At 38.5% G+C, this 20410-nt stretch overlaps 1 protein-coding gene across 12 annotated transcripts in view; it reads right to left on the bottom strand.

Moving 5' to 3' along the window:
* PEX5L (peroxisomal biogenesis factor 5-like) overlaps nucleotides 1–20410 on the bottom strand; it is a 233774-nt gene that overhangs the window by 48038 nt on the left and 165326 nt on the right. For all 12 annotated transcript variants that reach the window (XM_011956703.1, XM_011956707.1, XM_011956704.1 and 9 more), the window contains one exon: nucleotides 13409–13504. In XM_011956703.1, coding sequence (XP_011812093.1) covers nucleotides 13409–13504 — 96 coding nt within the window. The remainder of the gene's footprint in view (nucleotides 1–13408; nucleotides 13505–20410) is intronic.

Here is a 20410-nt window from a genome sequence, read left to right as displayed (position 1 = left end):
ATATATTTGAGTGTGTGGTGTATGTGTGTATGTGTGTGTTTGTGTTCTCACCCATTTCAGGCAACCTGAAGGATGCAAAGCCGTTATTTAGAATGGGGTCATGTCTTTATTACTTGATGCAAATAGTCACTGTGACTTGGTGGATCTATAAAATGAAACTTCACTGATGAAAGAAATAACTCTAATTTTGAAGACCATATTGTATTATTGCCACCTGGCTAGTTAAAACTTCAGTCTAATTTATGAGGTGACTCTTAAATCTGATTCTTAGAATTCAGTGTCTATTCATGATAGGTAGGAAACAAATACTTCAGCATCAAAAATAGCTCATTTTGGAAAGGAAGACTGTCTTTAGAAGACAAAATGAGTCATAGACAAGGAAGCAGTTAACTTTAAATGCATCTTTCTCAAGTGTGTTCTTTATTCATTTTGGAGGTGACATAAATATCCTTAATAAACACCCTGCTATCATTACAGAAACATACCTAAGTTTAACCCATCCAGATTGGTCATACTTATTCTGTGAAAATTAAATCTTTTTTCACATATATGTTTAAAAATAATATGATGTATCTATTTCTCTTCTGCAGCCAGATCAGATATCTAATCCTGTACATATTTGCATAGTCACTTCATTGATGTGAAGGACCAGGATTCACCCCTTTTATATGGCTACTCAAACTTTTTGATGTGGGAAACAATTGGTGTCTAATAATTCAATAACCCAATATATTCTGATTTTTTGGGCTTGACTTGAGGTTATTCATTTTTTACTCTTTTGATACAAGCTAAGATAGGATATCCCTAGAAGTGTTTTATTCTCAGATTTTACCATACAACTCAACTTTTCACAGGAAATCACATACATATCCAATTATTAGCTTGTGGCTCATGTATGGTATGAATACTTTCTGGGTATGTTTTAATACTCCACTGCACTTTCCTTAGTCTCTTTCCATGCCTCCAATTCTCTCAGTCCATTAAAGGTAGCTCTGCCCTTGTCACTGACTGCTAGATATTTCAAAGAATATCAAGTAATTTTAATATAAATTAAAACAGATTAATAAGAAAAATCTGAGATAAGGAAAGAAAAATATATTTCCAACCAAATTCCAAGTTCAAATAGTTTCTACTACTGTTTACTATCTGAATTCAGAGTTTCCTTCTTCTATCAGCAGCTTGAAGGAAAAGTGCAAATGTGGTTTCTAGCTCTGTCTGCTAATAATCAGCAACGTATATTTGTTTCCAAGTCCCTTAACATCTCTGGATTTCAGCCCCTTCTCTGCCACGATGGGTTGGGCCCTATAAACCCCTGGTATGAGGCCCAAACTTTAACATGGCCTGTGACATCTTACAGGACAGTACCAGAGGTTCCAGAGGAGACCTCTGGGAATGTCAGTAACATCTATGATGGGCCAGGCTCACACCTGTAATCCCAGCACTTTGGGAGGCTGAGAGGGGCAGATCACTTGAGGTCAGGAGTTTGAGACCAGTCTGGCCAACATGGTGAAATGCTGTCTCTACTAAAAATACAAAAATTAGCCAGGCGTGGTGGCGGGTGCCTGTAATCCCAGCTACTCGGGAGGCTGAGGCAGCAGAATCACTGGAACCCAGGAGGCAGAGGTTGCAGTGAGCCGAGATCACACCACTGCACTCCAGACTGGGTGACAGAGTGAGACTCTGTTTCAAAAAAAAAACTATGATAGTTTTTAAAATTTATTATTGATACATAACAGCTGTACATATTTATGAGGTATATGTGATATTTTGTAGATGCATACAATGTGTAACAATCAAATCAGGGTAATTAGGCTATCTAACACCTCACACACTTATCATTCCTTTGTGTTGAGAACATTTCAAGTCTTCTAGCTATTTTGAAATATACAATAAATTATTGTTAACTATAGTTGCCCTTCTGTGCATTAAACACTAGAACTTATTCTTTCTATCTTACTGTATTTTTGCACCCATCAACCAACCTCATTTCATCACTCCCACCACCTCCCCAGCTGTGATGGTTAATTTTATGTGTCAACTTGACTGGGCCATGGAGTGCTGAGGTATTTGCTTCAACATTATTTCTGGGTGTGTTTATGAGGGTATTTCTGAATGAGCCTAGCATTTGAATTAGTAGGCTGAGTAAAGCAGATTGCCGTCCCCAATTGGAAGAGCATCATTCAACCTGTTGAGGGCCTTAATAGAACAAAGGGCAGAGAAAGGGAGAATTTACTCTCTCTACCTGGTTGCTTGAGCTGGGACATTGGTCTTCTCCTGCCCTCAGACTTGGTCTTACACCGTCAGCTCTCCTGGTCCTCAGGCATTCAGATTTAGACTGAGCTTACACCAAAGGTTCTCCTGGTACGCAGTCAGACCTTTGGACTCAGACTGGAACTACACCACAAACTCACCAGGGTCTCCAGTATGCAAATGGCAGATCTTGAGACATCTCAACCTCCACAATTGTGTGAGCCAATTCCTGCTAATAAATCTAAATGTGGAGATATATATAGAGATCTACATATGAAGGAGGTGAGGCTGAATTGAACTGAGATCATGCCACTGAACTCCAGCCTCGGTGCCAGAGTGAAACCTTTCTCAAAAAAAAAAAAAAAAAAATTTAATAGCAACTGCTCTCAACAGTAAAATAAATATGTTCATGTGACAGGGAAACAGAAAGAGGGATGGTTTCTAATACTCCCACAACTCAAAGTTTATTTAGAATATCAGAGCTGGAAGGGCCCTGTGACAGAAACTACTCATTGTCAATCAAAATGTACTCAAACTGTGGTAATTGAACGGTGGCCATTTCTCAGCTTCCCTTGCAGTCTGGGGTAGGGGTCAGTGGGGATGGTGGTGGTGTGGTGTGCTTGACTAAGTCCCTGCCAATGGTGTGTGAAGAGATGAGATCTGAGTCAGAGCTTGCAGGAAAGTGGAACTGCCTCCTCAATCTCTTTCTTCCCTGGCATGGAATGGAGTAAGAATCGACCATGCAGATGAGGATGACACCCTTGGGGATGGAGGAGAAAGAAGTTACACGGAACAGGGGATCCTGGATAATGGCATGGGGTAGATCTTCCTGCTAGTTTGGGACTTTTATTGCACACAAAAGAAATAAACTATCTTGTTTGAGCAATCGCATTTTTGGGAATCATCTATAGCTGTTAGTGTTACCCTAACTAATAAATTGACCTCAAGAATCATCAATACCAGTTTCCTAAGCTTTATAACTTTTGTCATTTCTGTACTTTATTGCTATTTATGCAATGTATTTTGTAATTAATACAGTTCTTTTACTTATATAGGCAAAATCTACTTAAGCCTTGCCTAAATTATGTCTGTGACATCACCACTTTGAAGTGCTAATTATATTTTTAAATATATATGAAAATAAATGCACAATTATTAAAATGAAACGTTCATCTGTTTTCCATCTGATTTCATAGTACATAAAATCCAGTTTAATTTCAACCACCCATTTTACTAATGAAAAAGCTGAGGCCCAAATGCCACATTTTCAAAATTAGACCCAGGACCTACATCTAGTTTGAGACTTTCCACATACCTTATTATGCTATTTTCCTTTTTCTTGTAAGTTTAACATGTGATTCCTGGGCACAAAGCCTTCCAACAAATGGTTCAAACTACTTGCAAGCTACTGTCTCATTGGTGTTTAGGGACTCTCTTTGAAGAGGAAAGCGTAAAAGTTGTTGTCCTGGTCATGCCAATGGACAAACGGAAGCACAGAGTAGTCTGTAACTCCTCAAGGCTGGCTCAGATAGAGTTTACGTCTTTTCATGTTCACTTTCTTCTCCATATATTTGCTCGGTAAGTACGGATTGATGAAATCATGTCTAGAATGCAGATCCTGGATTTCTCAGATTCAAAGTCAAGGGAATTTTCCAAGCTACTTTTTGGTCTGGAGGTAGTCTACAAGTCTGACAGTCTAGAAGACTTATCTGTGAATAACTAAGGTTTTGTTAGAATGGGTCAAATTAAATATTTTTATTACTTTAGGATTTACATAGTAGATATAGAAAAGAAGTGAAAGGATATGGCAACTACCCGTAATTTTGACCTTAAAAATTTAGAGATAGACTGTAAATCCCTCTTTTTTAACTGGTCACTTATCCATAAATTTATCTAAGATGATCTTGCCTTATACTTTTTTTTTTTTTTTTTGATGGAGTTTTGCTCTCGTTGCCCAGGCTGGAGTGCAGTGGCGTGATCTTGGTTCACTGCAACCTCTGCCTCCTGGGTTCAAGTGATTCTCCTGGCTCAGCCTCCCAAGTAGCTGGGATTACAGGCATGCACAACTATGCCTGGCAATTTTTGTACTTTTAGTAGAGACGGGGTTTCACCATGTTGGTCAAGCTAGTCTCAAACCCCTGACCTCAGGTAATCCACCCACCTCGGCCTCCCAAAGTGCTGGGATTATAGGCATGAGCCACCATGTCCGGCCTTATCTTGCCTTATATTTTTATCCTTACCATCTCTCAGTTTGCAAGTCATTCTACTATTACTCTTAACTATGCTTCATATTGTTTTTGGAAGTAAAATTTTATTTGTTTAAAACAGAAGAAAATCTAATCAATGTGAGAGCAGAGGGACTTTTGCCATTTTCCCAATGAACTCACAACATATGATTTATCTACATTTGACTTGCAAAGGATGTTAGCTAACATGACAAACCAAACTTTAGGAAATCTCTATTTTAAGCAGTTAACTTCAAGATTTCTTTAATATTGCCCAAAGAACCTTTTCATACATTATCAGAAGATTTTCTCCTTTTTGGATACTGAATCTAAGTTAGAATGGTTTAAGTAATGTTTAATGCATTAATCCCTTCTACTTCAAAGAGGTAATACTGTCACAGAAAGCAAAAGAAAATTTGAGGAAGTGCTAGAGATGGATAATCTTCTTGCTAGGAGGACACTCAAGTTAGCAGTTTCTTATATAATCCTATATTAATAAAAGCAGTTCAAGAATGGTCTCCAATTTTGTTCAATCACTTAGCATTTCTGAGATGCCTATCAGACCTATAGTATATACACTGGGAATAGTTTCAGGTAGAAACAAAATTTCTATATGGAAAGCATTTTTGAGTTTATGTCACTGAAATTGGGTTTAGCTGTTGTGTTGTTTTGAATAATATGGCATTTGTTAAAGTTAAAGAGAAATAAAGAAAGTCACTGTCAGCCTGTTTGGGCTGGTAAAACAAAAATTCCATAAACTGGGTGGCTTACAAACAGCAAACATTTATTTCTCACAGTTCTGGAGGCTGAGAAGTCCAAGATCAAGGAGCTGGCAGGTTAGGTGTCTGGTGAGGGCCCGGTCTTCATTGAAAGTGCTTTCTTGCTCTATCCTTACATGTTTGTAGCACAAACAAGCTCCCCCGGATCTCTTATAAGGGCATTTTCCACCCTCATGACCTAGTAACTTCCCAAAGGCCCCTTCTCTTCATACCATCTCATTGGGGATTAGGCGTCAACCTATAAATGTTAGAGGGACACAGCATTCATCCCACAGCAATCACCTGGATTTCTAGAACAAGGAATTACTGGTTAGCAGTAAACGTTTTCACTGCCCATGTTCTTATAACAGTAATTACCAATTCGCTATGATTTTTCATGAAATGCTGTTGGAGGCAATGTTAGCTTGAAGCCTGATGAGAGGCTATCTTGAGGGTTGTGTCCTCTGTAATAGGACATATAAATGGAAGGTTAGAAAGCTGCTTTCAGTGAAGATTGTCATGAAGAGAGGTCTGGGAGCTTTGCAGAAGAAAAGGCAAAAGTCCCCAACCAGATCCTTGGTGAAGGGCTGAATGTCCCCCAAGAAACATGGACTGTCACAAAAAAGGTTTTCATTCATTGTCCTTTGGGGATCAGAGAGGACAAGCTTAGAACCAGCTAGATAGTAGGGGAATAGTTTGAAAAATTCCCATCCAGAATGAATGAATACATTGTTTCTGTGCTACAAGGGTAATCTTCCAATTTGGGGAGTATTAAATGGTGTTAGGAATGGAGATGAGGAAGAGTAGTGGAATGGGATGAGGCTGGGGACTATGAGGAGTAGTTATCGAATGCTGCTTAACAAATCACCCTATACTTAGCAACTTCAATCAACACACATTTACTATGTCACATTGTTTCTGAGGGTTAGGAATTAGGGAGTAGTTTAGCTGGATGGCCTGACCTGGGGTCTCTTATGAAGGTGGTATTAAGCTGCTGGCTGGGCCTGCAGTCATCCCAAGGTAGGGTCTGTAGAATCCATTCACAAGATAGCTCCTTCATGTGGTATGGACAGGAGACCTCATGTGGGCTGCATGATGTGGTAGCTGGGTTTACCCCAGAGTAAGTGATTGAGAGGAAGAGCAGGGAGGAGACCATAGTATATACAATGACCTAATCTTAAAAGTCACACACCATGACTTCCACGTTATTCTATTTGTGAGAAGTGAGTCACTAAGTCCAGCCCACACTCAAGAGGAAGAGAATTAAGTTCCCATATTTTGAAGGGATGTCCACAAATAATTTGTGGACATCTTAAACCATCACAAGTAGGATTTCATGTAAAGCTAAAGAAAAGAAAAGTGGGAGACGAGAAGAGTCAGAGCTCTAGAATTTAAAGGTCTTAGGAGAATTTAATAGTCGCAATTAATTTGCCAGAAGGATGTAAGGATATGCTTCCTGTTCTTGCCTCTGATGACTGAACTGTACTCTCCTTTGTCCATACATCCTCATTTTTTTCTCATTTACATATTTCATTATTCTTTAAAACAATTTGCTCATAAGAATACCTCCTCAGGGTAAAAGCAGAGCTGTGAAAACATTGCTTAAAAGGCATAAAACAAGCATTATAATAATATTAGAGCTAGGCAAAACGTGATTTTGAATCTAGGGGGAAAAGTTCATCCTGTTAGTCTGTCAGTAAGTTAGTCATATCTTAAGCACTCACTAGTGAAGAGATGTTTAGATGAAATAGATGCATTAAAACAAAAAATTGTTAATTTGTTCATTTATTTATCCAGCAAAAATTTGCACCAGACTCCATGGTAGGTGCTGGGAACATAAAGAAGGATGAATAAAGAAGGAAGTCACAGTCTGGTATGGGAGAGATGGACATGAAACCCATAATAACTATATCACATGATAAGCTATACTTGAGTGATCACCTGGTTTGTATTTATCTGTGATTCTTCACCTTAATTACTTCTTAAGGACAGAACTGATTTTATTCAATTCTCTATTACTAGCACCCAGCACAGTGCCTGGCCCACAGAAGGAGCTTAGGCATGTCTGATGAATGTGTTGCTAAATCCAGTGTATTCTAAAGGTTGCAGTACTTAGAGAGACTAACTAGCTAAACACAATACCAGATGCTGGCTGGCTTTCTTTCCCTTCCTGCTAACGGTAATGAAGGAGGTATTTTTGGCTGTGGTTGCAGGTGTGCTGACTTCTTACATGACCTTCTCTCTCCTCTGCAGATGCAGCATGGTTCTCTGTAGGAATCTCCACTCCTGGGAGGCAGCTTTGGGCCTCACCGAGCTCTGGGAGCTCCTTCGCAGTTTCTCACTCCTGTGCCTCCCTGTGCATCCTTCCTAGAGACCTAGCGGACAGTGCATTTAGGCTGCTGGCTGTAGGAAGCTCCTCTCTGTTTTGTTCAGGGAAGATGCATTTTATTTTTAAAGCCCAGAATAGGAGTATCTATCTCTTTGTCCTAAAATTACAATACTTTAGGCAGGGATAATTTTTCTTTTCTTTACTTCTTCTTCTTCTTCTTTTTTTTTTTTTTTTGGAGGTAGGGTCTCATTCTGTCATTCAGGCTGGAGTGCAGTGGCATGATCAGGGTTCACTGTAGCCTCTACATCCTGGGCTCAACGATCTTCCCACCTCAGCCTCCTGAGTATCTGGGATGACAAGTATGCACCACCATGCCTGGCTAATTTTTCTATCCTTTTGTAGAGACGAGGTTTCACCCTGTTGCCCAGGCGGGTCTCAAACTCCTGGGCTCAAGCAATCTGCCTGCCCAGGAGTTTGAGATCAGCCTTGACAATATGGTGAAACCTCACCTCCCAAAGGACTAGGATTGCACACATGAGGCACCACGCTAGACTTGATTTTTCAATACAATGTTAAGATATGGAGGGAAAGACCCTCACCCATATAAGGCTTAACTAGAACTAAGAGTTCAACATCAGCTTGAGGAATATCAGTCTTTGCACATAAACAGGTTCCCAGGTTATTTACTACAAACAATAAATGTTCATGAGGTTTTAGTTGTCTTTTCTCCAATAGTGGATATTCTATTTTAGGGCATTTCAGCTAAAAAATTAGTTGATTTGCACATTTCCAGGTATTACTTAGTATAAGTAAAAATGAGCTCATACCATCTAAAATGCAAAATATGCCCAATGTTACTGGCAAGATTGGTTGGAGCCTGCATTCTTATAAATGTGTCTCTCTGACTGACATCAAGACCAAGACAATTACAGAGGACACTGCAGCCCAGCCCCAGGCAGAAATCTGTATGCTTCAGGCAGAATTGTTTATGTCAGCTATTAAAATGGAGATACAGTTATGTTGGAAGGTTATATGGCATTTTATATACAACAATAGATAGATGAAAAAAAGTATTACCCATACAAAGTGATTAACATTAATTAATGAATGAATTTCATTCACCCATCCATTCATTCAGCAAATAGTTATTTATTTATTTATTTGAGACAGAGTCTCGCTCTGTCACCCAGGCTGGAGTGCAGTGGTGCGATCTTGGCTCACTGCAAGCTCCGCCTCCCAGGTTCTCGCCATTCTCCTGCCTCAGCCTCCTGAGTAGCTGGGACTACAGGCGCCCGCCACCACGCCCGGCTAATTTTTTGTATTTTTGGTAGAGACGGGGTTTCACTGTGTTAGCCAGGATGGTCTCGATCTCCTGACCTCGTGATCCGCCTGCTTCGGTCTCCCAAAGTGCTGGGATTACAGGCGTGAGCCACCGCTCCTGGCGCAAATATTTATTGATTATTTGTAGGTACCAGACATTGTTCTAGATATTGGGGTTCAGTGGTAAATAAGAGACAAGGTCCCTTTTCTCATGGAGGCTGCATTTTCAATGTAGAAAGACAGATTATAGACAGATAAATAAATAAAAACAAATAAGAAAGGACCCAATGATAAATACTAGGATGAAAAATGAAGGCCTAGGTGATGCGATGGCAATTGAGTGGTCAGGTTCAGCTTTTCTGAGGCATTGGCAATCTAGCTAAAATTTGAAAGGCAAGAAGGAACCTGTCACCTGAAGATCTGAGGAAAGAGTGTTCCATATAGACAGAAGAGAAGCTGGGGACAGTGGGCAGTAAACTTAGGTGTGTGAGAGGAACAGAGAGAAAGGCAGAAGTGAAAACACCAGGAGCTCAGTAAGGGGACTGAGAAGCAGGAGAAAGAGTGGAGAGGTGGCCAGGTGCTGATCATGAGGCAGGATGATGACAAAAATGGAATAGAATGTAAAATAGGAAGAACATTGGAATCAGATGATATAAAAATATAAGACAGAGATTTTGGAAAAATTCAACTTGCTCTAGGCATGATTTTCATCTGGAGCTTACTAGTATTTAAAATTGCCTCTGATGAAGGCAATCTGCAGCACCATTCTTTATTTGTCTTGAAATAAAGAATAAGACACTTTCAAGTCCTTCTAAGAATCTTATATCCCATTGTAGTGTCTATAACTTACAACTTTCCCTTTGATTATCAACATAATACAGCTTTATGACAGAACATTTGGAAAATACAAATAAGCCAACAGAAGAAGAAAAAAACCATTCCAAATCCAGCCACCCAAGAATAACTATTGTTAACAATTGGGCACAGAATCTGCTATGGTCTGAATGTGTTCCCTCAAATTCATATGTTGAAACCTAACTCCAAAGGTGATATATTAAGAGGTAGAGCCTTTGGGAGGTGATTAGGTCATGAGGGCAGGGCTGTCATGAATGGGATTAGTGCCCTTATACAAGAGGCCTGAGGGAATTTGTTAGCCTTTTTTGCCCTTCTGCCATGTGAGGACCCAGCAAGAAGGTGCCATCTGTGAGGAATGGGCCCTCAGCAGACACCAAATCTGTTGGCAATTTGATCTTGAACATTTCAGCCTCCGGAACTGTAAGCAATAAATTTCTACTACTTACAAATTACCATATCTCAGGTTATTTTGTTATAGCAGCTCAAATGGACTAAGACAAACTCTCTTTATGTTCATACAGTGCAGTGGTTCAGAATACAAACTGTGGAGTCTGGGTGAGAATCATTGCTTTGCAACTTGCTAAACTTGTTTTGCAATTTGCTAGTTGACTTTCAGTCTCTCTTAATTGCTTATAAAATGCCACATAACTGTCTGCAATGTCTTTAAGCCTCAGTTTTCTCATATGAAAAATGGAATAGTAATCTTACTTTCTTCATAGGACTGCTGTGATGATTAAATGACATAAGCCATGTAATGCTCCTGATTTAGTGCCTCGCACATAATACATTCTTTAACATGTTATCTATTACGCTATTATCATTTTACAAAGTTGGGGTTATACTATAAAACTTTCCATATATAAACTACCATTTCAATTATCACTAGATATTTTTAATAGTTACATAGTACTTTGCTACAAGGATATGATATTCAGTTAAACTCTGTTATGGGATACTTTGGCTTTTTCTAAATTTTCACTGTTTAATGAAATTCTACAGATAAAAATATTGCAACTTTCATGTTACTTCTCTAGGATAAATTCTATGAAGTGGCTGGGTCAATGGGCATAAATATTTCCAAGACTCTTCCGAGGCACATTATTATGTCTTCTGCTATGAATTTAGATAATACCCTGGGTAAGAATAATGTCTGGAAGTAAATAATCTACATATGTGTGAAGTTTTGGAGGAATGCTTTACCATCAGTTTAATGTAAATACTTTATCTCCTCCTTCCCCACACATTCACACACTTTTTTCTCCACACCTGTTCACACCTACTGGTGGGCACCATTTCCCTTCATTCCTCAGAGAAGCTTCCCAGTACCAGGCTTCTGGTTAAGCAACTCTGTTTATAGTTTTCTGATTTGCTGGGAATTCTGTACTTAACCATTCTTTATACTTGAAGACATAAACTTATAGGGTTTTAGTATATTGGGAATCCCAGTCCCTCAATTTACAGGTGATATGAAACTAAAGGAGAGTGAACAAGTGATTTGTCCAAATTGGTCCTGTGGGCCATGCTATTGTTAGACTGCTAAGTAATGCTGGATCATTCCTTTATCTTTAGAACCTAGATCAGCAGCCAGCACATGTAAGCAGCCAGTATGGTTTGCTGAATGAATAACTACTTAAAGTAAGTTATAGCCTCCTAGGATTTTGTAACTGGAAAGGATCATAGAGGCATGGAAACTAAGGCCTAGATTGGTTAATGAGATGTAAGTAGTTATATAATATTAGTGACAAGTTGGACTAATGACTCAGGTCCCAGTACAGACAAGGAGAAGCCAGGAGATGTGGCTTGCTGGGGTGAGATGGGCATGAAGAGAAAAGATTAATTCTGACTTGCTCCAGAGGGGGTAAAACCAAGACCAAGCAAAACTTCAAGTTGCTGGTAGGCCAATTTCAGCATAATATAAGAAAGAACTTTTTGATAATTAGTACTGTCCAAAATGGAAATGGATTTTCTTGAAAAGAAGTGAGTTGCCCCTAATTGGAAGTGTTCAAATAGAAACAGGGTAAATAATTTGTGAAGTGCTTTAATAGAAAAAAAGTTTTTGGTTTGTGTGTCTGGTGGGGATAAACGACTTTTAAGGTCTCTACCAAAGCTAAGATTAAATGATTTGTGAATATGTATATATATATATCTTGATACACAGATATTCTTCCCTTGTTGATCTGTTACTTTGTAATTAAGTCTTTTGAATGTGAATTCATTATCTTTCTCATTCCAAATGAGACCAGATACATTTAAATGTCTTTACTTACCCAAGATTCCATGGGTTTAACATAATCGTTTTAGTGGTATTTCAGTGTGCTACACACAGTAGGAGTTCAAAAGATAAAATTTAAATTAGCTCTTAATTTTGGAAAACCTACATTTAAAGTAAATTGAGCTACAAGCTCCATGCATTTGAACAATTTGACTGAACTCAGCTGGTCTCAACCAAATACATCAGTTGATCACATTCAAGAGCACTAAATATTCATTAGCTTTATTTTTTAATTAAAAAAGGCTAAAATTAAAAGAAGGAATTTGGATAGATGGTATTGTGGTGAAATAAAAGTGTTCTCTTATTGGCTTTCTGAATAATAATCTGACATGACTGGAAGTCTTTCCCAGAATTGAAAGAATCCTTTAAATATTAAACTGCAAATATAATTTTATTGCACTTCAAGTAAGAGGTACTGAAAGACCACCCTTTTAGTGTAATCCTTTCATGCAAATTCTAGGAAGACAAGTCACATAAATGAACCATATTTCAGAAATGCTTTCAATTTTCAAGATTTCATATCCATAATAGAAATGGAGCTTCCAACAACTTCATAAGTAAGTTCAGTGAAAAGCTCCACTCTCAAATAGCAATCTAGAAAAGCTTTGATGAGTAGCAGAGATAGCATCTGTGATGCACTCTTTTTGAGTCTACCCAGGAAGGAAATGCATTAAAAAAACAGCAAAAGCTGCTTTCTGTTTATTTATGTTTTTAAATTTTTTTATTTTTATTTTTATTTTTTACTTCTCTTTCTTCTTTTCTCCCTCCTTTCCTCCCTCATCCCTTTTCTCTCTCTTTCTCTTTCTTATTAGAAGCCTAAATACAGAAATCAGTGTTCCAATCAGGTATTCACTTGAATTATCAACAATGTTTTGGACATTCTTAATAATAAAATTGGCTCAAGTCAAGATGGACTATTCATCAGCTAGAATATTCCAGCCATGCCCTTTTCTTGCCTACTTAGGAACATTATCACACAGGCAGCAAGATCTTATGTTTCAGATGTTGTGCTAGATGCTAGCGAGATAAAAATACAAGGCATGAACCTTGGCCTCACCGAGGCCTAGCAAATCCATAGCATTGCTTCACCATAGAACCTGGACTAGACTCAGAGGTTCTTTCTGACCCAGGACTCCTGACAGTCATTGCTAATCTATTGCTGAATTGGCGTAAGAGGTAATACATATTTGTCATCCCTGGTGGGAAATCAAATATTCTTTAGCACATTGATTATACCAGATTCTGTACCAAATGATTGTTTCATCCTGACAATCATAATCATGGCTATTTCATGTCTATAATATAAGACCCATTTCATTCCTATCTTGCTGAAGTTTGATTTTTCAAATGCCACTCTCAGGAGCATGAAACAGAAAAAACTAATTTTAAGAAAAGTTACCTCCACTGCTGCTTTTGCCCTTTCAAACTCTTCTTCTAAGGAGTGGTTTCTAGAAAGTAATGCACTTCCCCAGCGATGTTCTTTGGTCAGTCGAGCCTGAAATCAATCATACACATAGTGTTATAATATTAGAATCACATGATATTATAGAAATGTACAGGTACTTTTCCTTTTCCCATTTCACTTCTCTAGAGTTCAAGAATCATCTGTGATTGATGACATTTTTGGAGTACTGTGCTGGTATGATGTTGCCTAAACTGAGATGCTGTCAAAATGTGTGTGAGCATGCACGTGTGATTCTTCCAACAGTGGGTCTCAGCCCTGGACATACTAAAACCACTCTTCAGGCCTCATCTCCCAAAGATCTTATTTTAATTGGTCTTGATTCCAGGCCTTGATATTTTAGTTAACCTCTCCAAGTGATTCTGATACACAGCTAGGATGGGCAATCTCCATTAGAAGTCTAGCTTTCAGCTTGTGAGGAAGATCAGCCTCCGGTTAAAAACATAAAAGCTGCAGAAATGAAAGTGTGGCTTCCAGGCCTTTCTCCTTATGTACACAGCAGACCCTCATGCAGAATTCTCTTCCTTTTGCTTTCCCTCTGTTGGCACTGTCTTATGTCTCATTTCTCAGGATATTGCTCTCTATTAAATAACAACGAATCACTTAGATAAAATCATGTCTGATAAGGCCAACTGCTTTGCCACAATTAATATGCAATGTAGTATAAACACATCTTAACTTAGCTAAATGCAAACATTTTCAGAAGACCTTTCCCCAGGAGTCCACTGTAATTAAAAAAATTAATTTTTAATTTCACAAAAAATGAATACTTATTTTGAAAAAAATTAGTCATGGAAAATAAGAGGTGGACCACTAGACTTTTTTCTCTGCAGTTACATAAACATTTATACACATAATGTGTATGGTAATATGTACAGTAATGTGTTTCAAAAACATATGAAACATAAAAGGCACGCCATTCTTCAATTTTTTCACTCAACAATTTACCTTGGAGAGTTTCCTTTTTTGTTTTTGCTTTTTTTTGGTCTATCTCTCTGCTCTACCAGTGGATCCATGAGGATAAGAATCTTGTTTGGTATCTTTTGTACTCCCCATGCCCAGCACAGGGCCTGACAAGGGATGAGTGCCCACATATCCTAAGGATGAGGCATGCTCTGAGACACAGCTAGGCCTTGGGGAGTAGGAGGAGAGGGGCTTGACATGAATTTCCCCGGTGCCTTTTATTATAGAGTGGAGGTGGGGTAGGGAGGGTGACTTCTTGATATGTGTTTAGATTGCTCTGTAGTAGTGATGCTCAACCCTGGCTTTCCACAGTAATTACTTGAACAGGCCTGGGCCCCTGCCCAACCAATTAAATAAGAAACTTGGGGTGGGGCTTGGATGTTTGAAAAGCTTCTCTGGTAATTCTGAAAAGCAGTCATGGTTTGAAAACGACTGTTCTACAGCAAAACTTTCCTCTTCACACAGCACTTGCCCTCCATATAGCTCAGCTGCTCTTCATTCGTTTCTCTACCATTGTTGGTCCTGAAGGGGACTCCCTCTTCTATCATGACATGATAGTACTACCAGACACCGTTCTAAGTAATTTAGGTATTACAATTTATTTTGATCTTTTGACAACTTCATGAGGTAGGTATTATCAACTCCATTTTCAAGATGATGATGTTGAGATACAGAGAGTTTAATTCGCTTGCCCAAAGTTATACAGCTAGTAAGTGGCAAGGCTGGTGCTTCAAGGCCATGCTCATAACCACTCTTCTACACTGCTTCTCCCAGGAGGCTGTGCTCATCCAGCCATGCTAGGAAGCCAGAAAGCACACAGAAAAGCTGCCCCTGGGGGGGCCATTGCATGAGTGAGGAGTCAACAAGGAAGCCCTAAGAATACTGTGGATTGCAAGCAATAATGAAGTAATTATGACCGTAAACAACAGTGTTTGTATTTTGCTTTAATAAATGTGGAACATTTATTTATTAAAACATTAATTTGCTTGTCTTCCTCTTTGCTGGGAATACTTCTGTATCCTCAGTGTCTCCTAGCAGGTAGTGGGTGCTCCATAAGTGGTCAATAAATAATTGTTGAAAATACGCTGTCAGTGAATAGATGAGTGAATGAATTAAAGATATTTTCTCTCCTTAGCCCCAGGAGGTGTTCTCAATCAATGTTTTCTGTTCAATCCAGGAGGCTAAGGGGGAAGTTACAGGAGACTGAGAGGGGTCTTGTTTTTTGTCCTGGATCTGGAGTGGCAGAGGTCTGTGCTAGCAAGGTCCTATTGCCTGAGCTTTAGAAGTGGGGAATGGCAGCTAGATGCCCGAGGGGGCTGCCTAGGAAAATGCAAGGCCCACAGGCAGCACAAGGGTGAGGCGCCTACAGGGGTGCCTGTGGTCAGAAGAGGGAAGGGTGGTGGGGTACCTCTGGGCTTGCAGGAGCATCAGCGCCTCACTGTTGGGTGGGCCAGGCTCATGGGCCACCATGAACAAGTAGCCTCCCTTCTCTAGGCTCCATGAAAGCTACTACCTCCTCCTAACCCAGACACTGACACAGGGAGGGTGACGTGAAACATAAAAATAAAGCCAACTATCATATCATCCTGGCAAGTGGGGTCTTAGAGCCAGATTTAATATCAGTAAATGAAAATAATAAGACATTTCTTATACTCCAGGGTTGTGGCAGCCAATTTATACTCATTGCAAAAACAAAAGAACTCGTGATAGTAAAATGTATGCCTAACTTTGAAAGAGGCAAATTGAGATTGCGTGATTTCTTGATATCGTATAGAGAATTTTCTAAGTCTTCTTGATCCTTGTATTAGTTTCTTATGACTGGTGTAACAAATACAAACTACCACAAACTCATTGCCTTGAAAAGACAGAAATTTATTCTCTCAAAGTTCTAGAGACTAGAATTCCAAAATCAAAGCATTAGCAAGGCCACGCTCCCTCTGAAGGATCTGGGGGAGAATCTGCACCGTGCCTCTCCCAATTCCTAGTAGCTTCAGGCATTCTTTGGCTTATGACTGCGTCACTCCATGTTGCCTCCTCTTGTCTCTCAAAACTCCGTCTGCCTTACTCTTATAAGGTACATGTGGTTGCATTTAGGGCCCACCCAAATAGTTCAGGAAAGCCTCCTTCTCCCAAGACCTGTAATTTCATCATGTATTTTGCTATATCTGGCCACCATTCAGCCAACTACAACCCTGATCTGACACTTTTGGGCTACAATATATCTGATGAACAAATATAAACAAATATAAAGGGGAAGATAGTTCACAATCTTTTAGGATTTAGTCGTTAGGATGTGTAACCTAGTAGAGATGTTAACTCCAACGGTGATACCTTATTGTCTTGTAGAAAGTTAGCCAATCTTGTATTTAACCAGGGAAACTCATTTTGGCATTTATTTCCCAACTGGCTATAATTGTTTTGCTTTTGGAACCAACTCTACTGTCTTCCTGTTGGTTCCTTAATTAATAAAATAAACAAAAATTTCAAGTGTGGACACATGATAAGAAATAAAATTTCTGAGAAACTGAAGAAAATGCAAATAAATGAAAAAATATCCTATGATCATGAATTGAAAGAATTAATATTGTTAAATTTCCCAAACACTCCCTAAAGCAATCTATAGATTCAGCCCAATTCTTATCAAAATTCCCATGATGTTTTCCACATAAGGAAAAAAAAATCATAAAATTTGTATAGACTCACAAGAGACCTTGAATAGCCAAAGCAATCTTGAGCAAAAAGAACAAAATTGGAGGGCTCACACTACCTGCCTTCAAAATATATTACAAAGCTATAGTGATCAAAATGGCATGATAACAGCATAAAACAGGCATATAAACCAATGGAACAGAATAGCGAGCCCAGAAATAAACCCATGTGTTTATGGTTAATTATTTTTCTGCAAAGGTACCAAGAATACACAATGGAGAAAGAAGAGTGTCTTCAATAAATGGTTCTTGGAAAACTGGATATCTACATGCAAAACAATGAAATTAGACCCTTTTCTCACATTATATACAAAAATCAACTCAAAATGGATTAAAGACTTAAATGTAAGACCTGAAACTATGAAACTACCAGAAGAAAACATTGGGGAAATGCTACAGGACACTGGTCTGGGCAAAGAATTTTTAAAATATGACACTAAAAACATAGGCCACAAAAGCAAAATAGGCAAGTGGGATTACATTAAACTCAAAAACTTCCACACAGCAAAGGAAACAATCAAGATGATAAAGAGACAACCCTCAGAATAGGAGAAAATATTTGCTAACCACACATCTGATGAGGGGTTAACATCTAAAATATATAAGGAACTTAAACAACTCAACAGCAAGAAAACAACTTGATTTAAAAATGGAAAAAGGACCTGAATGGACATTTCTCAAAAGAAGACATACAAATGGCCAATAGATATATGAAAAAAATGTTCAACATTACTAATCACAGGGAAATGCAAATTAAAACCACAGTGAGATATCACCTCACACCTGTTAGGATGTCTGTTATCAAAAAGATGAAAGATAAGTGTTGGAGAGGATGTGGAGAGAAAAGAACCCTTGTAAACCATTGGTGGAAATACAAATTAGTACAACCATTATGAAAAACAGGAAGAGGGTCCTCAATAAACTAAAAGTAGAGCTACCACATGATCCAGCAATTCCACTACTGGGTGTATGTCTGATATGGTTTGGCTGTGTCCCTACCGAAATCTCATCTTGAATTCCCATGTGTTATGGGAGGGACCTGGTGGGAGGTAATTGAATCATGGGGGAAGGTCTTTCCCGTGCTGCTCTCATGATAGTGAATAAGTCTCATGGGATCTGATGGTATTATAAGGGGGAGTTTCCCTGCACAAGTACTTTCTTTGCCTGCTGCCATCCATGTAAGACGTGACTTGCTCCTCCTTGCCTTTCACCATGATTGTGAGGCCTCTCCAGCCACGTGGAACTCTAAGTCCATTAAACCTTTCTTCTGTAAATTACCCAGTCTCGGGTATGTCTTTATCAGCAGTGGGAAAATGGACTAACAATATCCAAAGGAAATTAAATCAGTATGTCTAAGCAATATTTTAATTCCTGTGTTCATTGCAGCATTATTCACAATAGCCAAGATACAGATAATCAGTCTGTCTATCGATGGAAGGAAGAGTAAGGAAAATGTGATATATATAGATGATGGAATGCTATTCAGCCTTATATATATCATATAAGAAAAGAAAAACTCCTCTGTGACAACGTGAATGAACCTAGAGGACAGTATGTTAAATAAAATATGCCAAGCACAGAAAGACAAGTACCATGTCATCTCACTTACATGTGGAATCGAAAAAACTTGAACTCATAGAAGCAGAGTAGAATGGTGGTTACCAGGGGCTGGAGGTGAAGGTTGAGGGGTTTGGGAGATGTTGGCCAAAGGATATAAAATTTCAGTTAGATAGGAGGAAAAAGTTCAAGAGATCTATGGCACATTATGGTAACTATAGTTAATAACAGTGTATTATATTTTTGAAACTCGGTAAGAGAGTAGATTTTAAGTATTATCACCATAAAAAAAGTATGTGAGCGAATGCATATGTTAATTAGCTCAACTGAGCCATTTTACAAAGTATATATATTTCAAAACATCATGTTTTACGTGATAAATATATAAAATTATAATTTGTCAGTAAAAAATGAATTAATAAAAAAGAAAAAATCTTTGTGCATTTGTATAATGCCATGAATGACCGAGGAATGGCAGCAGAAGAAAGTGAAAGCACTAATATTTTTGTCCCAAGGCAAGTCCTTTTCTTAGCAGGCACTTCTCACCAGTAAGATTCAACCTGACTTTCCTGTGTAGCCTGACCTAACAGGACTCCATTACCATCCCTGGCTTCCTTCCTTCAACAGTGTTTCGTGCACCAGCTGCACCGCACGTCACAGGATGCAAAGGGCACTGGAAGAAGAGAAAAATCTCTCCGAATTCTAGGCTTACAGTTCATCTTCTCTTTACTACTTAAAACAACAAGTGCAAACAGAATCTTACTGTGTAAATGAAATTTTATTTTCATAGTACAATTACTGTTTAGGGAAGTGTTATTTTCCACATTTTTAGGAAGGCCTTAGATTATCATTAAGACGAGTGTTATCTATGTCACATTTTGAAACCATTTCTTTTGCCCAAGGAAGTATAAGATAAATGTCATCAAAGATCAGTAGACACTGAAGGTAAACAGAGGCAGTTTTCAAACTGTGATTAGTATGCTGCTAAGATCCTGAAACTTTTCTGCCACTTAGCAGTGTGCTCAGACATACTGGTTCATGACTGAGAATGAAATACAGATTATAACATACGGTAAAGATCAGCCTTCCTTTCAATGCAAACTTTTTTAAAAAATTTAATCATAGGAAAAAGCTGTGGGAAGATATATATATATATATATATATATACACACACACACACACACACACACACACACATATAAAAGTAATGCTTGTAAACTGGTTATAATCATAGGAAAAAGCTGTGGGAAGATATATATATATATATATATATATATACACACACACACACACACACACACACACATATAAAAGTAATGCTTGTAAACTGGTTATATTGCTTAGCACTTACATAAAGGTATGGTAAACAAAACAACTACACATTACACTCGTAAATTTGGGTTGCAGTTGTTTTGACAGCACAGTGATTTCCAAACCTTTGTGGGCATCAGAATCAGTGGAAGGCCTTGTTAAAATGCAGATTGCTAGGCCCCACTCCAAGGGAATCTGATTCAGTAGGTCTGAGGTAAGGCCCAGAATCTGTATGTCTAACAAGTTCTCAGGTGATACTGATAGTGCCAGGCTAGGGAACTACACAGAAAACCTCTGATCTGGATATTGGCATTATGTGTATATAGTTCACAAATGTACTCTAATGTAGGCATTTCTTTTCTCCTTTGCATGATTTTGAAAAATACTCCACAGCTCTAGC

This window comes from Colobus angolensis, unplaced genomic scaffold (assembly GCF_000951035.1).
Source record: "Colobus angolensis palliatus isolate OR3802 unplaced genomic scaffold, Cang.pa_1.0 Scaffold422, whole genome shotgun sequence".
Taxonomy (NCBI): Eukaryota; Metazoa; Chordata; class Mammalia; order Primates; family Cercopithecidae; genus Colobus; species Colobus angolensis.
The sequence above is the reverse complement of the archived record's forward strand: the minus strand, read 5'-3'. Positions and strand labels throughout refer to the sequence as shown.